At 37.9% G+C, this 21,853-nt stretch overlaps 1 protein-coding gene across 1 annotated transcript; it reads right to left on the reverse strand.

The window, feature by feature from the left end:
* Nucleotides 1–2,280: 2,280 nt before the first annotated feature.
* LOC108246633 (cytochrome P450 26B1) lies at nucleotides 2,281–16,626 on the reverse strand. The gene is made up of 7 exons (XM_017434276.3): nucleotides 16,384–16,626; nucleotides 15,565–15,854; nucleotides 12,905–13,129; nucleotides 12,493–12,768; nucleotides 12,246–12,404; nucleotides 8,848–9,243; nucleotides 2,281–7,048 (listed from the first exon to the last, which is right to left on the reverse strand). The coding sequence occupies exons 2-7, from the start codon at nucleotides 15,769–15,771 to the stop codon at nucleotides 6,704–6,706; spliced, it is 1,608 nt and encodes a 535-aa protein (XP_017289765.1). The 5' UTR covers nucleotides 15,772–15,854; nucleotides 16,384–16,626; the 3' UTR covers nucleotides 2,281–6,703.
* Between the last annotated feature and the right edge of the window lie 5,227 nt (nucleotides 16,627–21,853).

Here is a 21,853-nt window from a genome sequence, read left to right on the forward strand (position 1 = left end):
AATCTAGACAACAAATGTACTGATCAAGTCCACTTTCTTAAATTAGAAGAAGGTCTAGCAACTTGGAAGGAAAAAATAAAGACATGAGGAGTGACCTAAGACTTTAACATGACATTGAACGACAGTTGTAAAATATTCAGGGTGATTTGCCAACTCCGGGTTGGGAATGAGCAGCTACCCCAAGTGGAGTTCAAGCATCTCAGGGTCTTATTCATGAGTGAGGATAGAAGCAAGTGGAATGGGTTGGCATCTGCAGTGATGCAGACTATGTACAAATCCATTGTGGTGATAAGACATAGGCCAAAAAGCAAAGGTCTTCTTTTACCAATCGATCTATATTCTAACCCTCATCTATGCTCATGAGATAAGGATAATAACTGAAAAAATGAAATAGTACATATTCCCTTTAGGGGTCACTGCAGTGAATCATCTGCCTCCCTCTCACACTATCTCTACCAACCATCTTTATCACACCAACCATTTGCATATTCTTTTTCTCTACTTTGATGAACTTTTCTTTGTCAACAGTAGCATTGCAGACACCCTGTTGACCAACAGTACAGAAAGCAGTTGTAAATCCAGGTCCTGACCTATCCTCTATAGGAATCTTAGGTTACGTTCACACTGCAGGTCTTAATACTTAATTCTGAGTTTTTGCAAAGATCCATTTTTGTGGGGTTGTTCCCATTATAATTTAAATGTGACTGGCACACTGTTTTCCATAGTAAAAATGGATGTGACATGATAGCATGCATGTTTAAACAGTTTTGAAATTAGCTTAATATTTGAAAGAACAGATGAGTCAAGCTTAGGTTTCTTTAGCAACTGCTGCACAACTGCATGTTTAAAACAAACTGTTCATAGAAATCAAACTGTTAAATATAGAGTGTATTATTTCCTGACATATTCATTTTTATACAGCACACCATTGCATTTATAGCCACCCCATTGGATGCTGGATGAGTTACTGAGCCAGTGCACCTACAATGGCAGTCAAAAATTTCCACTCCACTCATTTGTAATCCTTACAAGGTGAAAATATATACTAATATATACATACACTGATATTTAGTCAAATGTTTCTTTGCCAGTTGCATCCCTTTTGCAAGCATTTTAGGGCCATCAACATGCTCCGATATAATTCTGGCTGATATTTGATGAGTCTTCCTGCCAGAATTGGAAAGTTCATTTAAATTGACTGGTTTCCTGGCTCAAAGCTGAATTTTAAGCATAGTCCACAAATGTTTTAATCAGGCTGAGGCCGGCTTTCTTTTGAAAGCCCATTCTAGAAGATTATTGTTGGCCTTCTTTATTCAATCAGAAATCAGTTTTGGTGTGTGTTTGGGATGATTGTCCTTTTGGGAAATCCAACTCTGTCCAAATTTCCACCATCTAGCTGTTGGTTTGAGATGAAGCTGATGAATTTCTTTATTATTCAATCAACTTTATGCACCAGTACCAATTTACCACCGCCATACTTCACAGTTGGTACAGTGTTCTTAGGTTTGAAAGCCTCACTTTGACTCCTTCATTTCTTCTTGTCATTGTGACCAAACAGCTCAGTCTTTGTCCTGTCTGACCATAAAACTGTTTTTCAGAAGGCTTGTCAATGTTGGGTGCAGGGACTTCTTTTATGATTAGCACCCTCTCAGTTCATATTGAAGTAAGACTGGCTTCATTGTGGACAGGGACACTGGTGTTCCAGCAGTTTCTACTTCATGGCAGGCTTGAGCCTTGATGGATCCTAGGATATTCCTGAACCGACCAATTTGCCTTCATCTGAGGGGACTAGATTGTGTCTTCTTCCAGACTTTGGCAAAGTGGTGACACATCAGAATAGCTTGTAGTCACATACATCTGTTTGAACTGATAAATTTGGAATCAAAGGTTGTTTAGGAATGGCTCCAAATGATTTTCCAAACTTGTGTAAATATACAATTATGCTGTTTAGATCTTTACTGAGTTCCTTCAACTTACCCGTTGTTTGGTCAGCCCACTGGGTGCTTTTTAACCAAGCTTTTTTATGTTGGCAAAAAGAAACTACCAGCTGCAGTCGACCATGGCCACTAAGGAGAAGTTAATGGGCCTTGGCCTTATTAGGTTAAGGACAACCTAGACCTTTGTAGAACGTTAATGCGTTTAAGAGAATGAAAAACCAATTGACATTTGTTTTTTTGCTTCTTTTTTATTTTTATTTTTTTTTACCATTTTCACATGATCCTATACCAGGCAGTCCACAATTAAATCTTTAGATGGTCTTTACAATTAAGTACTTGCATATTTTCTTTGCATTTTTTTTTGTTTGTTTTTTTTTACTTAAACAAAGTGTATATTTTCTTATGATTCTGAGTTTTTGTTTTTTCATATTGTATTTATTTTGTCATTTTAACAAATTCATGTAATAAATCTGCTTTCAAAGACAGTGTAATAAATATACATTTTATTAAAAAGAAAAACTAAGATAATTGCATTGTAAAGCTTTTAGCTTATTTGACCCTATTAAAGAAACCCATTAATAATTAAAAGGCTAGCATTCCTTCGAAAAATCATATGCTGAGAAATGACTGATTGTGACTGCCATTAGACTGCAGTGGAAACAGTCTACTTTCCTTAAGTGACCTGCGTGCCCAAAAGATGCAGCACACTGGGTTTATGGAAAAAAATGTGGATGCTACACACGTTAGTACGTGTATCGATTTTTCTTACGTTGTTGTGCAATCAGACCCAACTAAATCATCTGCCATGCTTGTTTTGTCCAGTGCCTACTCCAGCGCAGAACTGCACAATGGGAGCAACAAACTGAAAGTAGAAATAAACTCAAGTATCAATTCAATCACGCTAGTATTGATACAATCCAACACCAACATTTGTATCATACAGTGTTGCCTGATACCATATATGATTCAGTTTTAGGGTCTATACAATATACAACAAATAGTTTTTAAAAACCTCAAATATACAATAGTTTTGGCAATTTCATGCACTGGAAAACCAACTTGTTTTTATTCTCACCAACACCTGCAGGGCCACAGTAGCTCAGTGGTCAGTAAAATATTAATCCTGAGGCTGCAGGTTCAAGTCCAGGTTGTGTCAGGAAGGGCAACTGGCATAAAACAATTGCCAAATCTTTAATGCAAGTTCTCTGGCAACTCCTACAGAAGTAAGCAGCCAAAACAAAAAAAAAACACCATTCATCCAAACTCATCTCATCAGAAAGTTGGTGTGTGACAGAGCTTCCCTCCAGAGTGGATGTTTGCCAATCACACCACACACCTCAAACCCTTCTCTTGGCTGACCAAGGAAGTGCATACACCCCTACCCACCTAACACCACTATACATTTCGTCTAAATAGAACCCTGGCATCATACATTGGTGTAGATTTTCAGTCCAGGACATGACAAATCTAAAAAGTACAAAAATAAAGCAACTGGACTTCTATTCTGTTACTGAAGATTTGTCAAGCTCCAAGTTTTAAACTGAATGACATTGATATCAATAATATTATTTTGGTCAGCATACTCTCCCTTCAATGAAGTAAAAGTCAGATGAAATGTGACATGACTTTTCAGACTGAGGTCCCTTTAAAAATATCTGATATGTGTCTCATTTAGTACTACATATGAAAAAGACCGGGGTCTGATTTGAAAAATAAAATAGGATTTGTCAGGTTCAGACTGTTATAAATAAATCCATTATGGGTCACACATGGGCAAAAAATTTTGATTTGGGACACTTTTGCCTGCAGTGTGAACATAGCCCTTGCTATTACCACACAAAGGTTTGGTTCAATATCTATAAAATTGACAAAGTTATAGCTATTCGTGTGTTTGATAATGCCAATTGGCTGTGGCAGCATTAGGAATCCAGTCAGAATAATAAAAAAATACACATTTTTCAAAACCCCAAAGAAAAGTTCTGTTGGTGTAAAAAACTTTAAAATGATACCATACCATTTTTTGTTTATAATTTTCTAATTGTCTTTTTAACTCAAATGTACAGCAGCTACATCTTAACATTTCAGTGAATACACAAACAGAACAGCAACAGTATATACAAACTCCTTAAAGTGGAGAAAGTGCTATCTCCTTCCATAAATCTATTCATACATAAGATTTCACAGCGCATCTATCTGATTATAAAACCAACACATAAACAGTCCAAGACAAATAATAACATTAATAATTATAATCTGACTTTCACTTAATACTACTCTAAATACAAAAAAGAAAGGAGAATAATTTACATTATAGGTTAGTGTCTCTACAACAGATATGACATATCTGCATTTTAAATACAGCTTATTCATAATGCTACTTCATTTAATACAGAGATAAATGCATTGTGAAGGATCTTTATAACATGAATATAAAAAGAAGAACAGCAATTTGAATGTACAGTATTTTGAACTTGAAGTAGTTCCTGATTGTGGAACCAACTTGTCAAAAATGCAGGTTCCACAGTTTAAAACAAAATGTCTGCAAAAACTGGACACTAGTCTGGTTTCTCTCATGTCCAATATGAGTCCATTGTGTCCACTATGCATTTGCAGAATCTCAATGAAGCTCAAATGAGAAAGATTTTCAACATGAAATTCAGAAAGACAAGTCAGAGAAAGCAGACACAGGCAAATGTACATTGATTTTGATGAAAAACATTTTCTCGAATCATCCATCCATTTTTTTAACCCACTTCTCCTTTCTGAGTTGAGGGGAGCTAATGTCTATCTCTCACTGTGCGAGAGGCAGGGAACACCCTGGACAGGTCTCCAGTCAACCACAGAGACACACAGCGACAAACAGCCATTCATGCTCTCCTTCACACCCAGGGACAATTACCAATGAAGGTCGAGAGGTGAGCCTGTGACCTTCTTGCTGAGAGACAAGAACCCAAACACTGCACCTGCCCTTGTATATAACAATAAAACTTTTAAAAAATGAAGTCAAGTACTCTTTTCCTACATGTCTATAATGTTCATGTTGGTTGGTGCTTACTAATCTACAGTTTAGTAAAAAATAAAAATGATAAAGCACCAGTTTCTTTTTCCTAAATTTGAGTGAAACATGACTTGCAGAGATTTGGTAAAACTTCCTTTCTTGTCCCCGTTTTTATTCAGCCAGGACTCTGTTTTAATTTTTATAACTTAAATTCATTTACAGACCAGGGAGATGCTACAGATTAATAAAATCATTCTGCTTTTCTTTGTTGTTGTTGTTGCTGCTGTTGATGTTTTTTTAAGGTGTTCTCTATTGAGTCCCTGAAAGAAAGTCTGATTTTAGAAAAGAGGAGGAGAGGGTGAGGGGAGGTTGCTTTATGACTTATTAGAAGATAAGTTTCAAAACCTTTTCAAATATTAAAAAAAGAAAGTTTTTTCTTTAGAAAGCACCCTCCACCCCCCAAAATTGGGGATGTGATTGTTTCTGCATAAGGACAACTAATGGTTTTATAAACAGTGTACAATATGCTTTCATGGTAGGAACCCGGGTTTAGATCTCCTCAAGTCTATTTATTCAGTGTTTTTTTTTTAAACAATGCATATAAAAATGCCATGATTTATTTAAATACAATACAAACATTTCCAAACGTTTTACTTTTAGGCCATATTTAGTCCAGCCAAAAACTAATATCTACATTGACCTCTGGATTATTGTTAATAATATCAGCATAAAGGAATTTATATGACCATTTTTTTATAAACTTGTGGATATCTTGTGCTCATATGTAAAGGGATTTCAATGTTCTTACTCTGTTCTGTCTGAGTCATTGTTAGAAAAAGATGTAGCACAGATTTAAAGCTTAAAAAACAACAGAGATAAAACTTTTTATTTGTTTTTGCTTCCTATAAATATGAAATGAAGCAAAATGTTCACAGATGAATGTTGTCTGTGGGGTGAGGCAGGGACAGCTAATATTGGACTGAATCAATTCAGAGCTGTGGGAGGGGAGGTGTAGAATGTAGTGACTCTTTTCAATATTCCCTTTTAGTTTCTAACTACAAAAGTAAAATTGGAATCAATCAACCCTACCTGCTTTTTTTCTTTTTGCTGAGAGTGATACCATGATTTTAAGTCAAAAGATGGGAAAGCAAAACCATAAATTTGTGCCCCATTTTAAATAAATGGGGATGCAGCTGCTCTACCTGGTCCAAGGAGCAGGCGCCTAATGACAAAAATTTCATCCGTTAATTTAATGTAAATCAAGAGAGTCAAGAGAAAAAAATGTTTTTGTCAGACGTAAAAAATGGGACCCACACAAGAATGTTTTTGCTTTCTTTCATGCCTCAGTAGAAGGTCTGAACAGAAACTTATGCTGTTGAGTTTGCAGTCCATCAGGTGGGCAAACCTGCTTGTTCTGTTTGAACATACACAGTGAAAAAGTAACTATTGTAGCTGAACACAAAAATAACTTAAAATCCACTTAAAGAATGAAAACTCTGTGATCAGAACACTAACAGGTGAGTTTAGCAGGTAGTTAAATTGTACTACAACAAAGACGTTTTAAAAGATTTTCATCAGACCACTAAAATGGTGATGAAGTGCTGCAGGCGACCAGTGTGAACCCCTTTATGTCTGAGAAAATAAAAGGAGGTCTGAACTGAACCATCAGGACTTGCATTGTCCGGTCTCCTTGTTTAGAGAGTGTCTCCAGATGCTTAAATTATCACCTGGACGAGCTTTGTGAAAAGTCTGTCAGTCTTATTTGAACCTAAAGTAAGGAGTTGCAGGAGAATCGTACATGCAGCCCGTTTACGGGGTGAACTATCGGCACTGTTTGCATTTTCGGGAAGTTCTCCATAGCCAGGGTCCATTTGCAGGTTCCGATCAGCTCCACTGCCAGAGTTTTGAGAATGATCTGTGCCAGTTCCTTCCCAACGCAGCGCCGCACACCGCCACCAAACGGCACATAGCTAAACCGAGACGACCGGCTTTCATCCCGCTCTGGACCGAACCGGTCTGGATCAAACAGCTCCGGGCTTTGAAACACTGGTGCGGTCTCATGCGTGTCCCGGATACTATACATGACACTCCAACCTTTGGGGATCTGGTAGCCCTGTCAAAAGTAATATGAAAGCCAATCAGCAATTATAACTTAATTAGAAAAAAAAAACATCTCAAGCATTATCTGCACACACATGTAGAATGGAATTGGCAGGAGTCAAAGGTCACTTGGAGACAGGACTGCCTGCTCATCTCTGTATTTGCATACAAGGTAGAGAATGGTCAAGAATGTCTCTGTAGATTTATTGATTGGATTTCTCAAAAACAGTGACTTTTGGTCTAGAAAACAATCAGCAATGACAGAACAATTCAATTCACAAGAAGGTAAACTTTGGTGCAGTTATTTGAATAAATTGTGTTTTTTTCGGGCTGTGATGTGAGCGTTCCGACGAGCAACAATCATCCCCTGGTCCTATAACATGCCCCATAACATGTTGTTTTCATCTATGTTGTAGCTGTTTTTTATACTTTTTTTTTACAAATAATTGGAACTTAGTAGTGACATGTTGTTGTAGGTTTTGGCCATCACAGCGAGCTTAATTATGTTTTCTTTATTTTAATGTTTAACTTGATAGTTGTCAGTTGAAAATATGTCAATTCTTGCTTGTTTTCCACTAGACTGATAATGTAATTCTGTGTTTGTGATCACAGACCATTTTATTATTATTATTGTGTAAGTTAAAAAAAAAACTTCTTTACTGTATACCTGTGAATGAATTATTTGATGATGTACTTGAGTGTCTAGATTGTTTAATTATTTTGCTGTCTTGAACATTAGATTATGGGTTTTTGATTTTAATGTGATATCATTTTCTAACAAAGGACATTCATACATGTGGATTTGAATGTGTCATGGCCAGTATGATTGTATGTTATGTATCTATCTAGAACAGTGTAACAGTGTATCAGTGGTGCATTCCTTTGTTTTCTTAACATATGTACAACATAAATACGTTGCTCACAATGTCATGTGGTTGCTGCTGCGTACATATTTCATTTTTGGAGTATATGCGGTGTTGTAAGGATACCAAGAACACCTACATGGTGTAATTTTTGTACCGGTTGTGTTCTGTGTCCGGTCACATTATGTCTACCAACATTACATCAACATTTTCTACTTGTCATTCATTCCACAAACATGGACCTGGAAGAAATTGATGTTTGAGTTGCTGTTGTTGGTTTAGTTTAGACTTGATGAGGAGAATGGAAGACAAACTGTCAGAGTGAAATTTATTTTGGTATTATTTTTATCACCTGTGCTCGAAAGGTGGATGATAATGTCTCTGCCTGTGTGTCTGTGATTGTGTGTCTTTTAGCAAAATATCTCATGAACTCCTATATAGATTGTTCATGTAAGTTCTCAGTCATCCAGGACATGGCTGAATCATTAGATGAACACTCGCAACTAATTCACTTTTGGAGTCAATTCAGTTTAAGAAGGCCTCCACAGCCAATCAACCCAAGCAAATTCAAAGATGCTATAACTTCATAAGTTTTACATATAATGTGCTAAAGTTTGCTGTAGTAGTAGCTGAGACTGATCCTAAATGCATATCTCTATGTGCTAACAGATTGAATACTATCTTGTTGTTTAAAACTTTGCCATCAACTATTGGAGTCATGTAATTGCCTGTGTCTGTGGATGCATGTGTTTGTTTGTTTGTGGACAGATTTATTGAAACTTTCAAACAGAAATTCTTTTCTGTATGCTTGTCTACAATGGATTAACTTTTGAGGTCAGCCTCATTCAAAATGTGTTTATGCTGCATTATTTACACTGAAATTGAATGCCATCATTTGTCAGTAAACCAGAGGCAAAAAAAAAAAATCATAGCTGGAAATTATACTTACATCAAGTTCAAATGTCTGCAGAGCTGTCCGGTAACCACCAGAGACTGGTGGCAGGAAACGGAGCACTTCTTTGACAATGCAGTCAATGTATTGGAGCTGGCTCAGCTTGTCCAGGGTCAGGTACGGTATGTGAGACTTGGATCGTGGAAACTCATCGCCTGCATTTTGACCATAGCTGTTCAGTAGGTGGGTTGTTTCAGCATCATCCTGCTCTTTTTCTACGGTGACACAAGACGAGTTGTGGCTCTGGTTCTGTTGATAGCCAAGGCCCTCGGCATCAAGCTCCACCCGGGCCTTTTCGACCACCGCTGGGTGGCAAAGAAGCTGTAGAATCAGCGATGTGGAGGCGCTGGCTGTGGTGGAGTGAGCAGCGAAGATGAGCTCCACTGCTGTTTCCTGCAAGATAGAAGGCAGATAGGTGGATTTATATCATTAAGAGGTCTCTCTTGCAAATGAGAAAATTGTGTCTCAATGAGACTAACCTGTATAAGTAAAGGAAATAAGTTTCTCAAAGATGGTCCTTGGGATCAACTGTTTTGTATATTTGAGATGTTACCCTGCTCCAAAATGCCTGTTTTTAAGAAATAAAAATCCTTCTCCAAAAGTGAAGTTCAGCAGAAGTCTATTAGACCACACACTTGATGACAACCCCTCTATTCTCTTCACAACCTACTTAACCAGTTTCAACGTAGCTTCAACGTCACATGTGGGGTACCCCAAGATTCAGTCCTGGGACCCCTTCTATTTAATATCTACATGCTCCCACTAGCCCAGATTATAACAAGTAATAACATTAGTTACCATAACTATGCAGATGATACACAGCTCTATATCACAATGTCACCAGGTGACTCTCAACCTATACAAGCACTGAACAGATGCTTAGAACAAATCAATGCGTGGATGTGCCAAAATTTTCTCCAGCTGAACAGAAACAAGACTGAAATTATCTTTGGACCTAAAGAGGAACGATCAAGAGTCAGCACATAGCTTCAGGTATTACAGCTAAAAACTAGTGATCAGGCCTGAAACCTGGGTGTAGTAATGGACTCAGACCTGAACCTTAAGGGACACATAAAAACAGGTACAAAGTTGGCTTTTACCACCTGAAGAACATTTCCAGGATTAAAAGACTAATGTCACAACAAGACCTAGAAAAAATTATCACACGTTTATCTTTAGTCGTCTCAATTACTGCAACAGTGTCTTCACAGGTCTGCCAAAAAAATCAATTAGACAGCTGCAGCTGATCCAAAATGCTGCTGCTCGTGTTCTCACTAAGACCAGAAAAGTAGAGCACATCACCCAGGTTTTTAAGTCCCTACACTGGCTCCCTGTAGCTCAGAGAATAGACTTTAAAATACTTCTATTAGTGTATAAATCGCTGAACAGTCTAGCACCACAATACATTAAAGACTTATTATCGTCGTATCAATCCTCCAGAACACTCAGGTTGTCTGGTTCCAGTCTACTTTGTATCCCCAAAACCAGAACCAAAAATGGAGAAGCAGCTTTCAGTTTCTATGCACCATCAATCTGGAACAAAGTCCCGGAAAACTGCAAAACAGCCAAAACACTAAATTCCTTTAAATCAAGGCTGGAAACTCACCTGTTTAAAGCTGCCTTTGATTAGTAGTCCGCAAACAAATTCAGGTGAAAAACTGCTCTAAACAAAATATCTTATTACATATTGACCATCTCCTTATGATTATCAATTGTACCTGCTCGATGATTTTTAATGATTTTATGTGATGATTCTAATGTTCTGATGATGATTGTAATGATGTTTCTGATTATTGTAATGATTCTATTGATGTTTTTATGATGTAAAGCACTTTGAATGCCTTGCTGCTAAAATGTGCTATACAAATATTTTTTTTTACTTTTTAACTTTAGCTGGATTGCAGAAAATTAAAAAAAAAAACTTATTTGAGTGAAGGCAATGTGGGCTTGAATCTGAGTACTTGCCAAAAGGTTTTTCCTGCTAACAGACCATGTTCCAAAGATGCTGCCTTATGTTCTCACCACACTCTATATGCCAGTCCTGGCATGACTGTCTTGGGCTGCAACAAAATGCAGCTACACACTAGCAGATCATGTCATAATACCACCATGTGTGTCACATCTACTTCGGATTGTTTCTCTGACCTTGTTATGGTTGCAGCCTGAAACTGAGGTCAGTGTGGCCAGTCCTGCCTCAAATTCTCAGCTACCAAACCACAAAGATGCTTGCAAACACCAAGTCGTGAATAAATTAATGCCACACACCACCCGGGACCCCAATATGCTGTCAGCATGATGATAAACCTCAACTTTAATTGTTTATCAGTTGAAAAATTAAAGACATCTCCCTTTACATCTCTAACATAAGTACATTGAATTAGGATACATCATATCAGGCAGATTTTATCTTCAGATCTGACAAAAAAATGGTTTTGTTTAAGTTTTGGGTTGATCCAATGGGTTGGGTTGGATTGGCACAGCACATGACCAAAATTCAGTGTCCCTAACTGTCCTACTTTTTTAACTCATCTTGGCCATCTTAGCATCAACTTCTATGTTCTCAGTGATGATTGTTCCTGCTGAGAACACCCTACTGTGAAGCATGGTGGTGGCAGCATCATGATGTGGAGATGTTTTCTATCTGCAGAGACTGGGAAACTTGTATATAAAGATAGAGAGGAGTTCTTGAGAAAACCCTGGTCTAGAGATCTCAGACTGGTCAGAAATTTTAGCAGGACATTGACTCTCGACACACTGTTGAAGAAACTCCTGTAATTTAAGGAGAGACAGTTAAATGTCCTGGAATGGTCCAGTCAAAGCCCAGTCTTCAAGACAACTGAGAAGATGACAAAAAATTTGTTTCCAAAGCAAAAGGAGTTTTGGTTTGATCCCATGTGTTGGATCAGACTGGCACAGCAGCATATGACCAATATTATTGTTTTATGTCATGTTATTGTTTTACTTTTTATCTAATTGTAGATAACTTATCGCAGTATTTGTTCCTGACTCTAATGTTCCCCTTTAGACAATGAAAACAGGCTCAATTACTGCCGGTCACCATAAAAGGTGGGTGATAATGTATGTGTCTGTGTGTTTGTCTAATTGTAAGCCAAATATCTCATGAATCGCTAGCTGGATTTAAATAAAAATCTGAGAAAATAATGACTGGATGTGCATCTACAACTGATTAATTTTTGAAGTCAACCTGAGTCAAGACAAATGCCACAGCTAATCAACTTTAGCAAACACAAAAATGACAATAACTCAGTCACCTTTTACAAATGTTGAACTAAAGTCTAGTGTGGTAGTAGCTGAGAGTTGTCTCACACACATACTTTGAGCATGAACAAATTGTGTGAGATTTTTGTTTAAAATTTTAACATTAAGTTTGGTACCTTGAGCTCTTGGATGCTGAGCTGCTGGCTGTGCTCTTTGGCACTGGACAGCATGTAGTCAAAAGCATCCTGATATTCGTCCTCCACCTGCTGCCGTGCCATTTTTTCCTCGATAATCTTCTCCATGTTGGCATGCAAGATTTCTCTGGCTTTTATGCCCTGGATAGAAAAGAAAGTACACTGTTTGTCCTAATTTCTTGGTTTCAGTATAATATTCATGATGTAAAATCTGAAGAGCATTTTGTACCTTTCGCAGCCCACTCAGCGGCGCGTCGATGGGGAGTGAGAACAGATTGTTCATCAGCTGCTCAAAGATCTTAGCCAGGTAATGGATCCGCTCCTCCTCCAGCTGCAGATCCAGCAGGACGCTGACTGCGATGCGGAATGTCAGGGACTTGGCTGAGCTGTACACATCAATGGCGCCTGGCTCGGAGCACCACTTGGCAACTTCAGACTTGATAACGTCCTGAAGCCGGGGCAGGTAGGATTCCAGAGCCCCTCGGCTAAACACTTTGGCCAGGATCTTAAAAGTGGATGAGAAAACAAAGAGAAAGAAGTCATAAAACGTTATTACCTGGCAGCCAATAAAGACTTGCATGGGTGAATTAAAGGAGGACAGATGAAGCTTGTTTCCATTTGTTGTTAATCCCGGATCTTACTTTTCTCTTCTTCTTGTGCAGGTCTCCAACAGAGTTGACCAGGGTGTTCGGTCCCAAGATTATGCGGGTGCTCTGGGGCCACTGGGTGCACACCAGGCTGTGCTCGCCCAGCAGGATTTTTCGGATGTTTTCTGCCCCTGTGACCCGGATGACGGGTTTTCCCAGAAGGTGGGTCTTAAACACGTTTCCATGACGCTCTCGACGCGAGATGTGGAAGTTAGAACCCTGCAGTGTAATAAAAGAAGTCCAGAATAAATAAAGTATAAAACTGAAAAGTGCATATGTATTCAACTCCCTTGGCTTTGAAAACCATCAGAACTTACACATTTAGTTAGACAATCCACACAAGTCAAAGACAAAGTTGTAAAGAACTACAAATCAAGATTAAAATATAAAAAACATCCAAAACCCAGAACAACCTACAAAGCACCATTAAATCTATTTTCAGATTAAAAACTTGCATTTCTTGAAGGAACACATCAGAATTTTAGACAAAGATGATCTTATGTTGAGAAATGACAGAGTTAAGCTACTGCATTTTGGTCAAATCTTGAAAATAATGTTATATGCAGTCTTATGCAATTTTGCAAAGTTTTGTGTGATCTGCTTAAAGTGTGTGTTACAGATGATTCTCAGCTGCTACCACATCAATCTAGGTATAATATTTGTTAAAAGTAACTGAGTTACAACCATTTTTATGTTTGATAAAATTAGTTAGTTAAGGTGGCATTCCTTTATTGGTTAATTAGTTGTAGATATACATCGGGTGATTATTTTCTGAAAGTTTATTTAAACTCTTTCCAATGGTTAATGAACTAATTTGCTAACAGACAACCAGGGATGACTCCAACAGTTAAGAGCAAAGTTTTGAGCAAAGATCTGTCACAATGTGTCATGATCAGAGTACGCATGGAGATGACATTCAACTATTGCCATGCCAAATTTCAGTTCAATATCTGTACAGTTGACTGAGTTAGAGCCAGTTGGTCAGCTGAGGTAGCCATCTTGAACTGGGCTGATTCAAAAGTTAATCAGTTGCAGATGTACATCCATTGATTACTTTCTTAAAGTCTGATTAAAATCATCTACTGGTCCATGAGATATTTTGCTAACAGACAAACACATGCACACAGAACCAACTGCCCACCTTTCATGGTGGTGAGTGAATAAAATAGAAAAATGATGCCACCACCTGCCAGGAGAAAGCTGTCCACCAAAACTCACAGATTGGGTAAGGAGAGCATTATTCAGAGACACAACCAAGAGACAGGCCAAAGATAACCCTGATAGAGCTGGCAGCTCTTCTACAGAGATGGGAGTATCTGTTCATAGGACCACTATGGTAGGACTGTGGCACAGTGGTAAGGCAGCGGTCTTGGGACTAGGAAGTCACAGGTACAATTCCTAGCCATGCCCATATGTTGTAATGTCCTTGACCAAGACAACTAATCACTAACTACTCCCCAGGTGTGTAAATAGCTTCTGACTGCTCCACTTGTGTGCATCTCACATGTGTAATGGGTTAATTGCAGATAAAGAATTTCATCATTGCATGGATACATATGATGACAACATGAAGCAATTTCTTCTTTCTTTCACTAAAAGCTCCACAGAACTGGGCTCCATGGCAGAGTGGCAGGAAAAAGACATTGATTGATTTGGGAATTAAAACTAAGCTGACACATGTATAGACTGTGATAAAACTAAAACTTTTGACCATCAAGGAAAAAGACATGGAACCAGTCAAACACCTCTCATAATCAGAGAACACCATCCCTACAGTCAAGCATGGTGGTGGCAGCGGGGACTGGAAACTGTCAGATTTGAAAGAAAGATGGATGTAGCAAATATGGAAAGAATTTTTGGGAAAACTGAGACAAAGAGACTGGTAATGTTTTAAGCTATTTTTAAAATTATTTTATAATAGACTATATGTTGCATCTTTAAAGTATTTTTATATAAATTAAAACATACAACCCCCCCAAAAAATATTTTAAACCCTTGGTTTTAAAGCAACAAAAAAGACAAAATGCCAAGGTGGTGAATACTTTTTCAATTTACTGTATCCAAAAAAACCAAATTGTTTTCAGGTTTTAAGAACATTTGTTGTTTACAATTGTTCTTTAAGAGACTTTCATTTTATGTTAGAAGAAGGTTTTGGTGCAAATTTTCACAATTCTGGAGACCACTTCAGGACATATTTTTATCATCAGAATAAAAGATTCTTTTTAAAAGTTTTATCTAATGCCCCCTCCCAACCTCGATAAAGAAATGCAGTGATCTAATGAGTGAGAATGAAAGATAATGAAGATAATGCTGCCTGAAGCGTCAAAATCCTAAAAAAAGCAAACTGATTGCGATCTTTTTTATGAGTGTTTTTTAAAGGTTTTTGCTTAGAGTAACGAGACGATGGATTGCTAGAAGGAAAGACAGAGGGATGGAGGGATTTTTCCCAGACGGAAAGAGGAAGAAGGAGGAGAGCATCAAGTCCACACATGTCTCTCTGAGACCAGAACGGAACCTGCTCAAGAATCTGCAGGGGCTTCAGAAGGCTTCTCGTGTCTCCACATCAATTATAAACATCTTAAAACATTTTTTTTAACTTCCTGATGGTTTAAAGTTCTTCTACATGAGACAGAATGACTGATTCTGGTTCTGACCTGGAAGAGCCAGTGGAAGGTCTCCCCGACCAGCGGCCAGCCCATGGAACCGTTCGGCAGCGGCAGCTTGCTCTCCTTGTCCCGGGTCAGGGTCCAGCGGAGACTCCACAGCTGCCGGGTCAAAACCAGCAGCAGGAGGGCGGACAGGAGCGACGTGAGCGCCGTGGCCAGAGCCGACAGCACCCCGAACTGGGCCAGGGGGAACATCTCCTGGTCCGGTTCTCAGCATCCACCTGCGCGTAAAGCTTCTCCCGGATTTTTCCCCCCTGCCTTCTTATCCTCTTTAAATGCTAATAAAAACAAGAAAGAAGTGTTTGCTCGTTTCATGTAACTATTTTATCACGGGAAAAAAGAAAAACATAAACAAACAAAAAAGACGCACAAAGTGACTTTTGGTGCCGCTCGGTGCGTCACAGACCAAATAATCCGGATTCATCTTATGTCCTAAATTTTTAACCACGCAACATCTATATGTTTTTCAGCTTTATTTAATAATTCTGAAGGTACCCCACCCCCGCACCTTTAACACAGACTCTCGTGCGGACTGAGGAAACTCCCCAACGTGAGGACAAGCTGTCAACTATTCCAAATAGTTTTACAGGTCTGCGTGCGCCGGCTTGTCTATAACGTTCTGCACCTTTATAGGTACAGTTCTGAGGGGCTCAGAAAGCCCCCTCCAAACAGAGGTAATAAATCTGGTCAAACACAAAACGGTTCGGATCGGATTCACAGGCAAAAAGTTAAACCAGAAGATGAATTTTCTAAAACAAACTTGTCAGAGATGAACCCCAGAATATGTTCAGACTGAACTGGACTCACCTTCAGCAGCGGAGCCGCAGATCTTTTGGCGTTTCGAGATTACTTGTTTCTCCCCCGGTGAGTTTTTTTTTTTTCCCGCACAGAGCGCAAGCTGCTGCCGCGGCTGTGAGTTTTATAGACCCGGTCCGGTTCGGTCCACCTTCAGAGGATGACGTGAACCAGACTCGTTCATTCAGAGCGCGGAGCGACTGAGGGGCTCACGATCCGAGCGGAGACACGCCGCGCTGCCTCCCGAGGGCGCGCGCGCATGTGTGTGTATGTGTGATGGCAGCCAATAGAGAGAAGGCTCAGGTAGCCAATCACAGCCCGGGCTGTAACCTCAGGTCACCGCAGACGGAAAAGGGGAAAAAAATAATAAAACCAAAGGATAAAATTATTTTATTTTAAAGAACAGACACGTTAACTTTATTATTTTTTCCATAATATAATAATCATAATAATCTTAGTAGAAATAAGGAAAAACAAGAATAAAAGAAGACAATAAGATATATTAGAAGCAATGTGTCTTAAAAGAGATGGCAACAAAAACACGTTTTTATTTATTTAGTCATTAATTTGCCAAATAAGAAGAAATAATTTCCCGTTATTTATTTAATTATTTAGTCGTTTATTGATGATTTTGTGAAAAAAAAGTTGTTTTTTCATTTATTTATTTTAATTTTGAGCAATAAATAATTAAATTTTGTTTGTCAGTTATCCAATTTTTCATTTAATTATTGACCTGTGCAGACTTTTATTTCTAGAACAATATATACATAAATAATAATAATTCGACACGAGAAAAAAGGTTAGAGAGAGAGAGAGAGAGAGAGAGAGAGAGAAAATAAAAACGGACTCAATAAATTGAACCAAAACATTTTGGTTAGTGTGCGTAAAAACTCATTTTTGTCCCCGGTTTATTTTTTCAAACGACCCCTGTGCTGTTTATTTTATTATAAGTTATTTTATTTTATTGTTTAATAGCTGCAATTTGCTCATCCCAGCAGCAGGACATAGAGGTGATCGTTTCACTCTTAAACCTGCCGCAGCTCCTCTCGCTGAACCCGGGAGCTTTAGGAGTCTGTTAGCTGATTTTCTTTTTTTTCTTCTTCTTCATTGGCCCGTTTGAGGAGACTGCTGCAGACTCTCCCTCTGTGCTCGGGTTTCACTGTGAACGCACAGGATGAGCTGTGGGACTCCAACCTACAGAAACAAACTGATCTGATGTGGATTGTTGGGTGACCTACGGGACAGAGACGTAATAAAGTCATCATATCAATAACTTCAGAATTTCTTTTTATTTTTGTAGAAAAAAAAGGGAAAACCTGCAGAGATACACAAGGCAGCGTTTCTTGCATCAAATAAAATGCGCTTAAATCCACACAATTCCAAGTGAATAACTGGTGTTTTTTTATTTGACAGTTTTGTAAATAACAAATAGATTAAAAAGGTTTATATCTCCTTTCCATCCTACATTAACTCGTTGATAATTTAAAAGCCTTTATCCTTCAAGGAATACATATGGCCTACCATGCCAGAATTTTAGACTTAAGATCGTTTTGTGTTAGATTACGGAGTTGGAGGGGATTTAGTCAAACCTTGAAAGCAAAGTTAAGCGTGACATCAGTTAACACTCAGAGTACTTGTTGAGGATCAGTCTCAGCTACAACCACCCCAAAGTTTACCTCAATATCTGTAAAGCTGCATGAGTCATATACATATTTGTGTTTGCCAAGGCGGGGAAGATGTTGAATCAGAACTGACTCCAAAGGTCAATCAGTTGTAGATGTACATCTACTGATTACTTTCTGAAAGTTTCATAAAAATTCGTCCTGTGTTTCATGAAATATTCTACTAAAAGACAAACACACAGACAAAAACGTTACGGTCAGCTATTAAAATTTCGGCTGCCGGCGATAAGACAAAAAAAAAATCATTATAATTTCAGAGAAGCGATCAGCAGACGAATCAGTCAGCTGTGGTCTTAATTTTCATTATTATTTGTATTTTTATTAAATGCATTCGTGAATTGAATATTTTATCTGCTTTTTGAGCTGCTTTGCGTAAAGATACTGTGATTTATTCTGTTTATTGTCAGAAAACTATTAATTTTTAATTTAAAAAATCTTTTAAAATACTTGAAAAATTAATCTTTCATAAAATCCTTACTTGCTGTAGCTCTGTGCTACAGCAAGTAATTGAGGAAATACACTGATTTACCGGAATAAGAGAGATTACTTTTATTCTAGATAATTTCCAGTTTTATATTTTCTGCACCCATTTTTATATAAAATTGTGATTTACTTTATTTTACTTTTGTACATTTACTTTTACAGTTCTGCTCAGGTAAAATGTTTTATTTAAAAATAAATTGATCTACTTTAATGTTAAAAAAATACTAAACTAGGATTGAATGGAAGAAACCTTGATGAAACATTTTCTAAATGATAAAAAAAATTATGGTTTCATTTGAGAAATACCACTAATTCTTCTGTTTTAGTCTTCCTCCTCTGGTGTTTTCAGCTTCCTTCCCTCCTCACTTTATCTTCATCCTCCCTGTTCTTCCTCCCCCTCCTCTGCCCCTCACCTCCCCTCCCAGCCAGCCCCTTCCACCTCCTCCACACTGGCACTCAGTTTAGTCTCTGTCAGAGCGCTAAGATCTGGTTTTTAGAAAAACACATCAGATATTATAAAACAAAATGATCCTGGTTGACCCCTCGTGTTAATCAGTTGTTGATGTGCATTCAATGATTACTTTCTCAGAGTTTAAATTCGATCAGACGGTTTATGAGATTTAACAGATAGTTAATAGCAAAGTTTTAAGAAAAAAATACAGCACAATGTGTAAAACTCTAAGTATGTTTGGGATGATGCTCAGCTACTACCACGCAAACCTTTAGCCCAATCTCTGTGAATTTTGTTGAGTTATAGATTATTTTTGTTGCCTATCTGTGGCAGCCATCTTAAATTGGGGTGGCTCAAAGAGTTAATCAGTTGTAGATGTACATCTAATTATTACTTCCTGAGAATCTTATTAAAATCCATTTGGTGGTTCATGACGTATTTAACTAACAAACACATGAACACACACGTACAAAAACATTGGTACAGCTTCACTACAGGTAACAATAAGTCAGACGGTTTTCTAAAATATAACAAAAGAAAGCTTTAAATGTTCTCAGTTTAAGGCAGTATTTTAGTGACTAAATCATTGAAATAAATTTAAAAACCCATGCAAACAAATAAACAACCAAACTTCTATTCTCTACATGTTTCTCTTCCCATCCAAGGAACTTTATCAGTTCAAAACTGGAGAGCGTGGAGTTTCGAGCATTAAATTGCATGAGATGCATTGTTTATGCAGCTAAACTCACATGCAGATTAATCTCACTCCCCTCCTTCCTAAGGGCCGTTAGGATCTTTGTTTGTCTGGCTCGCAGAGAAATGATTTAGTCACATGCATGAAGGTGTGAATTCGAGTGAAAATCAGGCCTAATGTTTTATTGTAAGATTTTAAAGGATGAAATCTTTTAATGTTTGCAAAATCTCAAACGTTTGATTTGTGACGTAGTGTATTTTTTACAAGCTAGCTAAAATAGCAGCAAGATATTTTGCAGTAGTATATGTCACTGGGTTTATGCTTTTGACATTGGGTCTGGATGGTGGTCTTTCTTTGTGCATTTTATTAAAACTCCCCAGATGGGAATCAAAACATTTTCAGCTACAGAACAGAAGTCCAGTTGCTTTGTTTCGTATTTTATTATTATTATTTTTTTTCTGGATTTGACATGTCCAGGATAATTGTTTCAGTTTTCTTTATCAGTATGTATGTATGTATTTATTTATTTATTTATTTATTTATTTATTTATTTATTTATTTATTTATTTATTTATTTATTATATTTTATCATTAAACCAAACTATAAAGAATATTCAAAAACAATTGTCCCTTTTACCATGACAAAACAAGGTCACCACTTCATCATGATGTAGTTTTCCTAAAAAACCTAAAAAAATCAAAACATGCAACCAAACTGAAAAAAATATATATATTTTAAAATCTTAATATTGGCTGCAATGATTTTTTTACTTTGAATCCATCACAGATTGAAACGATTTCTATAAGACTGGCTTGACCTGGGGTGACACCAAACACAAAGTTTTAAAAGAATTTCTTTCAAAGAATAAATGTTCAAGATGATGATTCAGTGCGTCGATGGATTCAACGGCTTTGTGAGTCCACTGAATGGAGACAATGGAGTTTGTGTGAAGGGAAAAGGTTTCTTTGCAAGATGTTAGAGGGGGAAAAAACAAAACAATAACAAGTTAAAAAAAAAAGTTAAAAAACAAAAACAACTGGACTTCTATTCTGTAGCTGAAGATGTTTCGCTTCTCATCCGAGGAGCTTTCTCAATTCAGAAATAGAGAGTGTGGAGTTGAGCTTTTAAAGCTGAGATGTGATGTAAGCTGGATTGCTTGCAAATTGTTCTCACTCTCCTAACAATGGAGGCTCATTAGAATCCTTGTTTGTCTGACTCACTGATGGGCCACTCTGGTCACATGAGTGCAGGTGTTGATTGGAGTGAAACTGGAGGTCTCAGATTTCAGCTTTCAAAAACATAATGGAGCTTTAGGCCTGATCCCCAGTCAGTTTCACTCCAATCAACACGTCTTCAGCTACAGAATAGAAGTCCAGTTGTTTTTGTTTTTTAACTTTTTTTGAACTTAATGGGCAGGTATTTCTCTCCCGATACTAAATGTGTGCTGGGCACTGACACTAGGAACTAAAAAAATGTAGTTAAGCCGCTACGTTTTTATTTCAGTTTCCATTTATAAACGGATTATTTTAGGTTAATTCATTATATGACACGCTCTTTAAGAGGGGAAACATAAACTCATACAAATCTTTCCTTTTTTTTTTGTTTTAAATCTGAGCTTATATTTCAAAAGTAACTTTAATTCTGCATATAATGTTGGGAGTGACAGGTGATTGTTCAGCAGCAGAAAGGTGAAAGGTCAAACAAGCTATGTTGCAAATAAAATGAATTTAAACTACTTTCAGTTCAGACTGTGAACTTAGTTGAAAATCAATATAAACATGTTTATTTAATTTTTGTGAATCTGATTGAATTAGCTTACATTCTGTTGCTTATCGATGTCAGGCTTCAAATACCTTCAAGGCTTCGACGTCCTCCTTCCTGACGACGAACTCGTCTCTCTCTCTGTACATCCCCTCTCCTCCGCTGTCAGACAGCTCCTCGTCGGTCAGGCCCTCCATGGCCACGCTCAGCAGCTGCACGGCCGTCTTGCCTGACGGGGCCACTTTAAACTCCTCTTTGGTCACAAACGCCGCCACGCCCGAGACGGGGGCTCCTGGCGGCGCGGGCGTGGGCATCTGCGGCAGGCAGACCAGCATGACGGTGGGCGGCGCGGCGGGAGGTTGGTCCGGCTTCATCATCGAAGCGTGGAGTTGGTTATCTGAGGAAGGTTC

Source organism: Kryptolebias marmoratus, linkage group LG22, assembly GCF_001649575.2.
Source record: "Kryptolebias marmoratus isolate JLee-2015 linkage group LG22, ASM164957v2, whole genome shotgun sequence".
In the NCBI taxonomy this organism is placed as follows: domain Eukaryota; kingdom Metazoa; phylum Chordata; class Actinopteri; order Cyprinodontiformes; family Rivulidae; genus Kryptolebias; species Kryptolebias marmoratus.

Coding starts and splice junctions, on each gene's coding strand:
- LOC108246633 (XM_017434276.3), bottom strand. CDS start 15,771: ATGTTCCCCCTGGCCCAGTTCGGGGTGCTGTCGGCTCTGGCCACGGCG. Junction 13,130..15,564: donor CCTTCCACTGGCTCTTCCAG/GTCAGAACCAGA, acceptor ATTACACTGCAG/GGTTCTAACTTCCACATCTC. Junction 12,769..12,904: donor TGCACAAGAAGAAGAGAAAA/GTAAGATCCGGG, acceptor TCCACTTTTAAG/ATCCTGGCCAAAGTGTTTAG.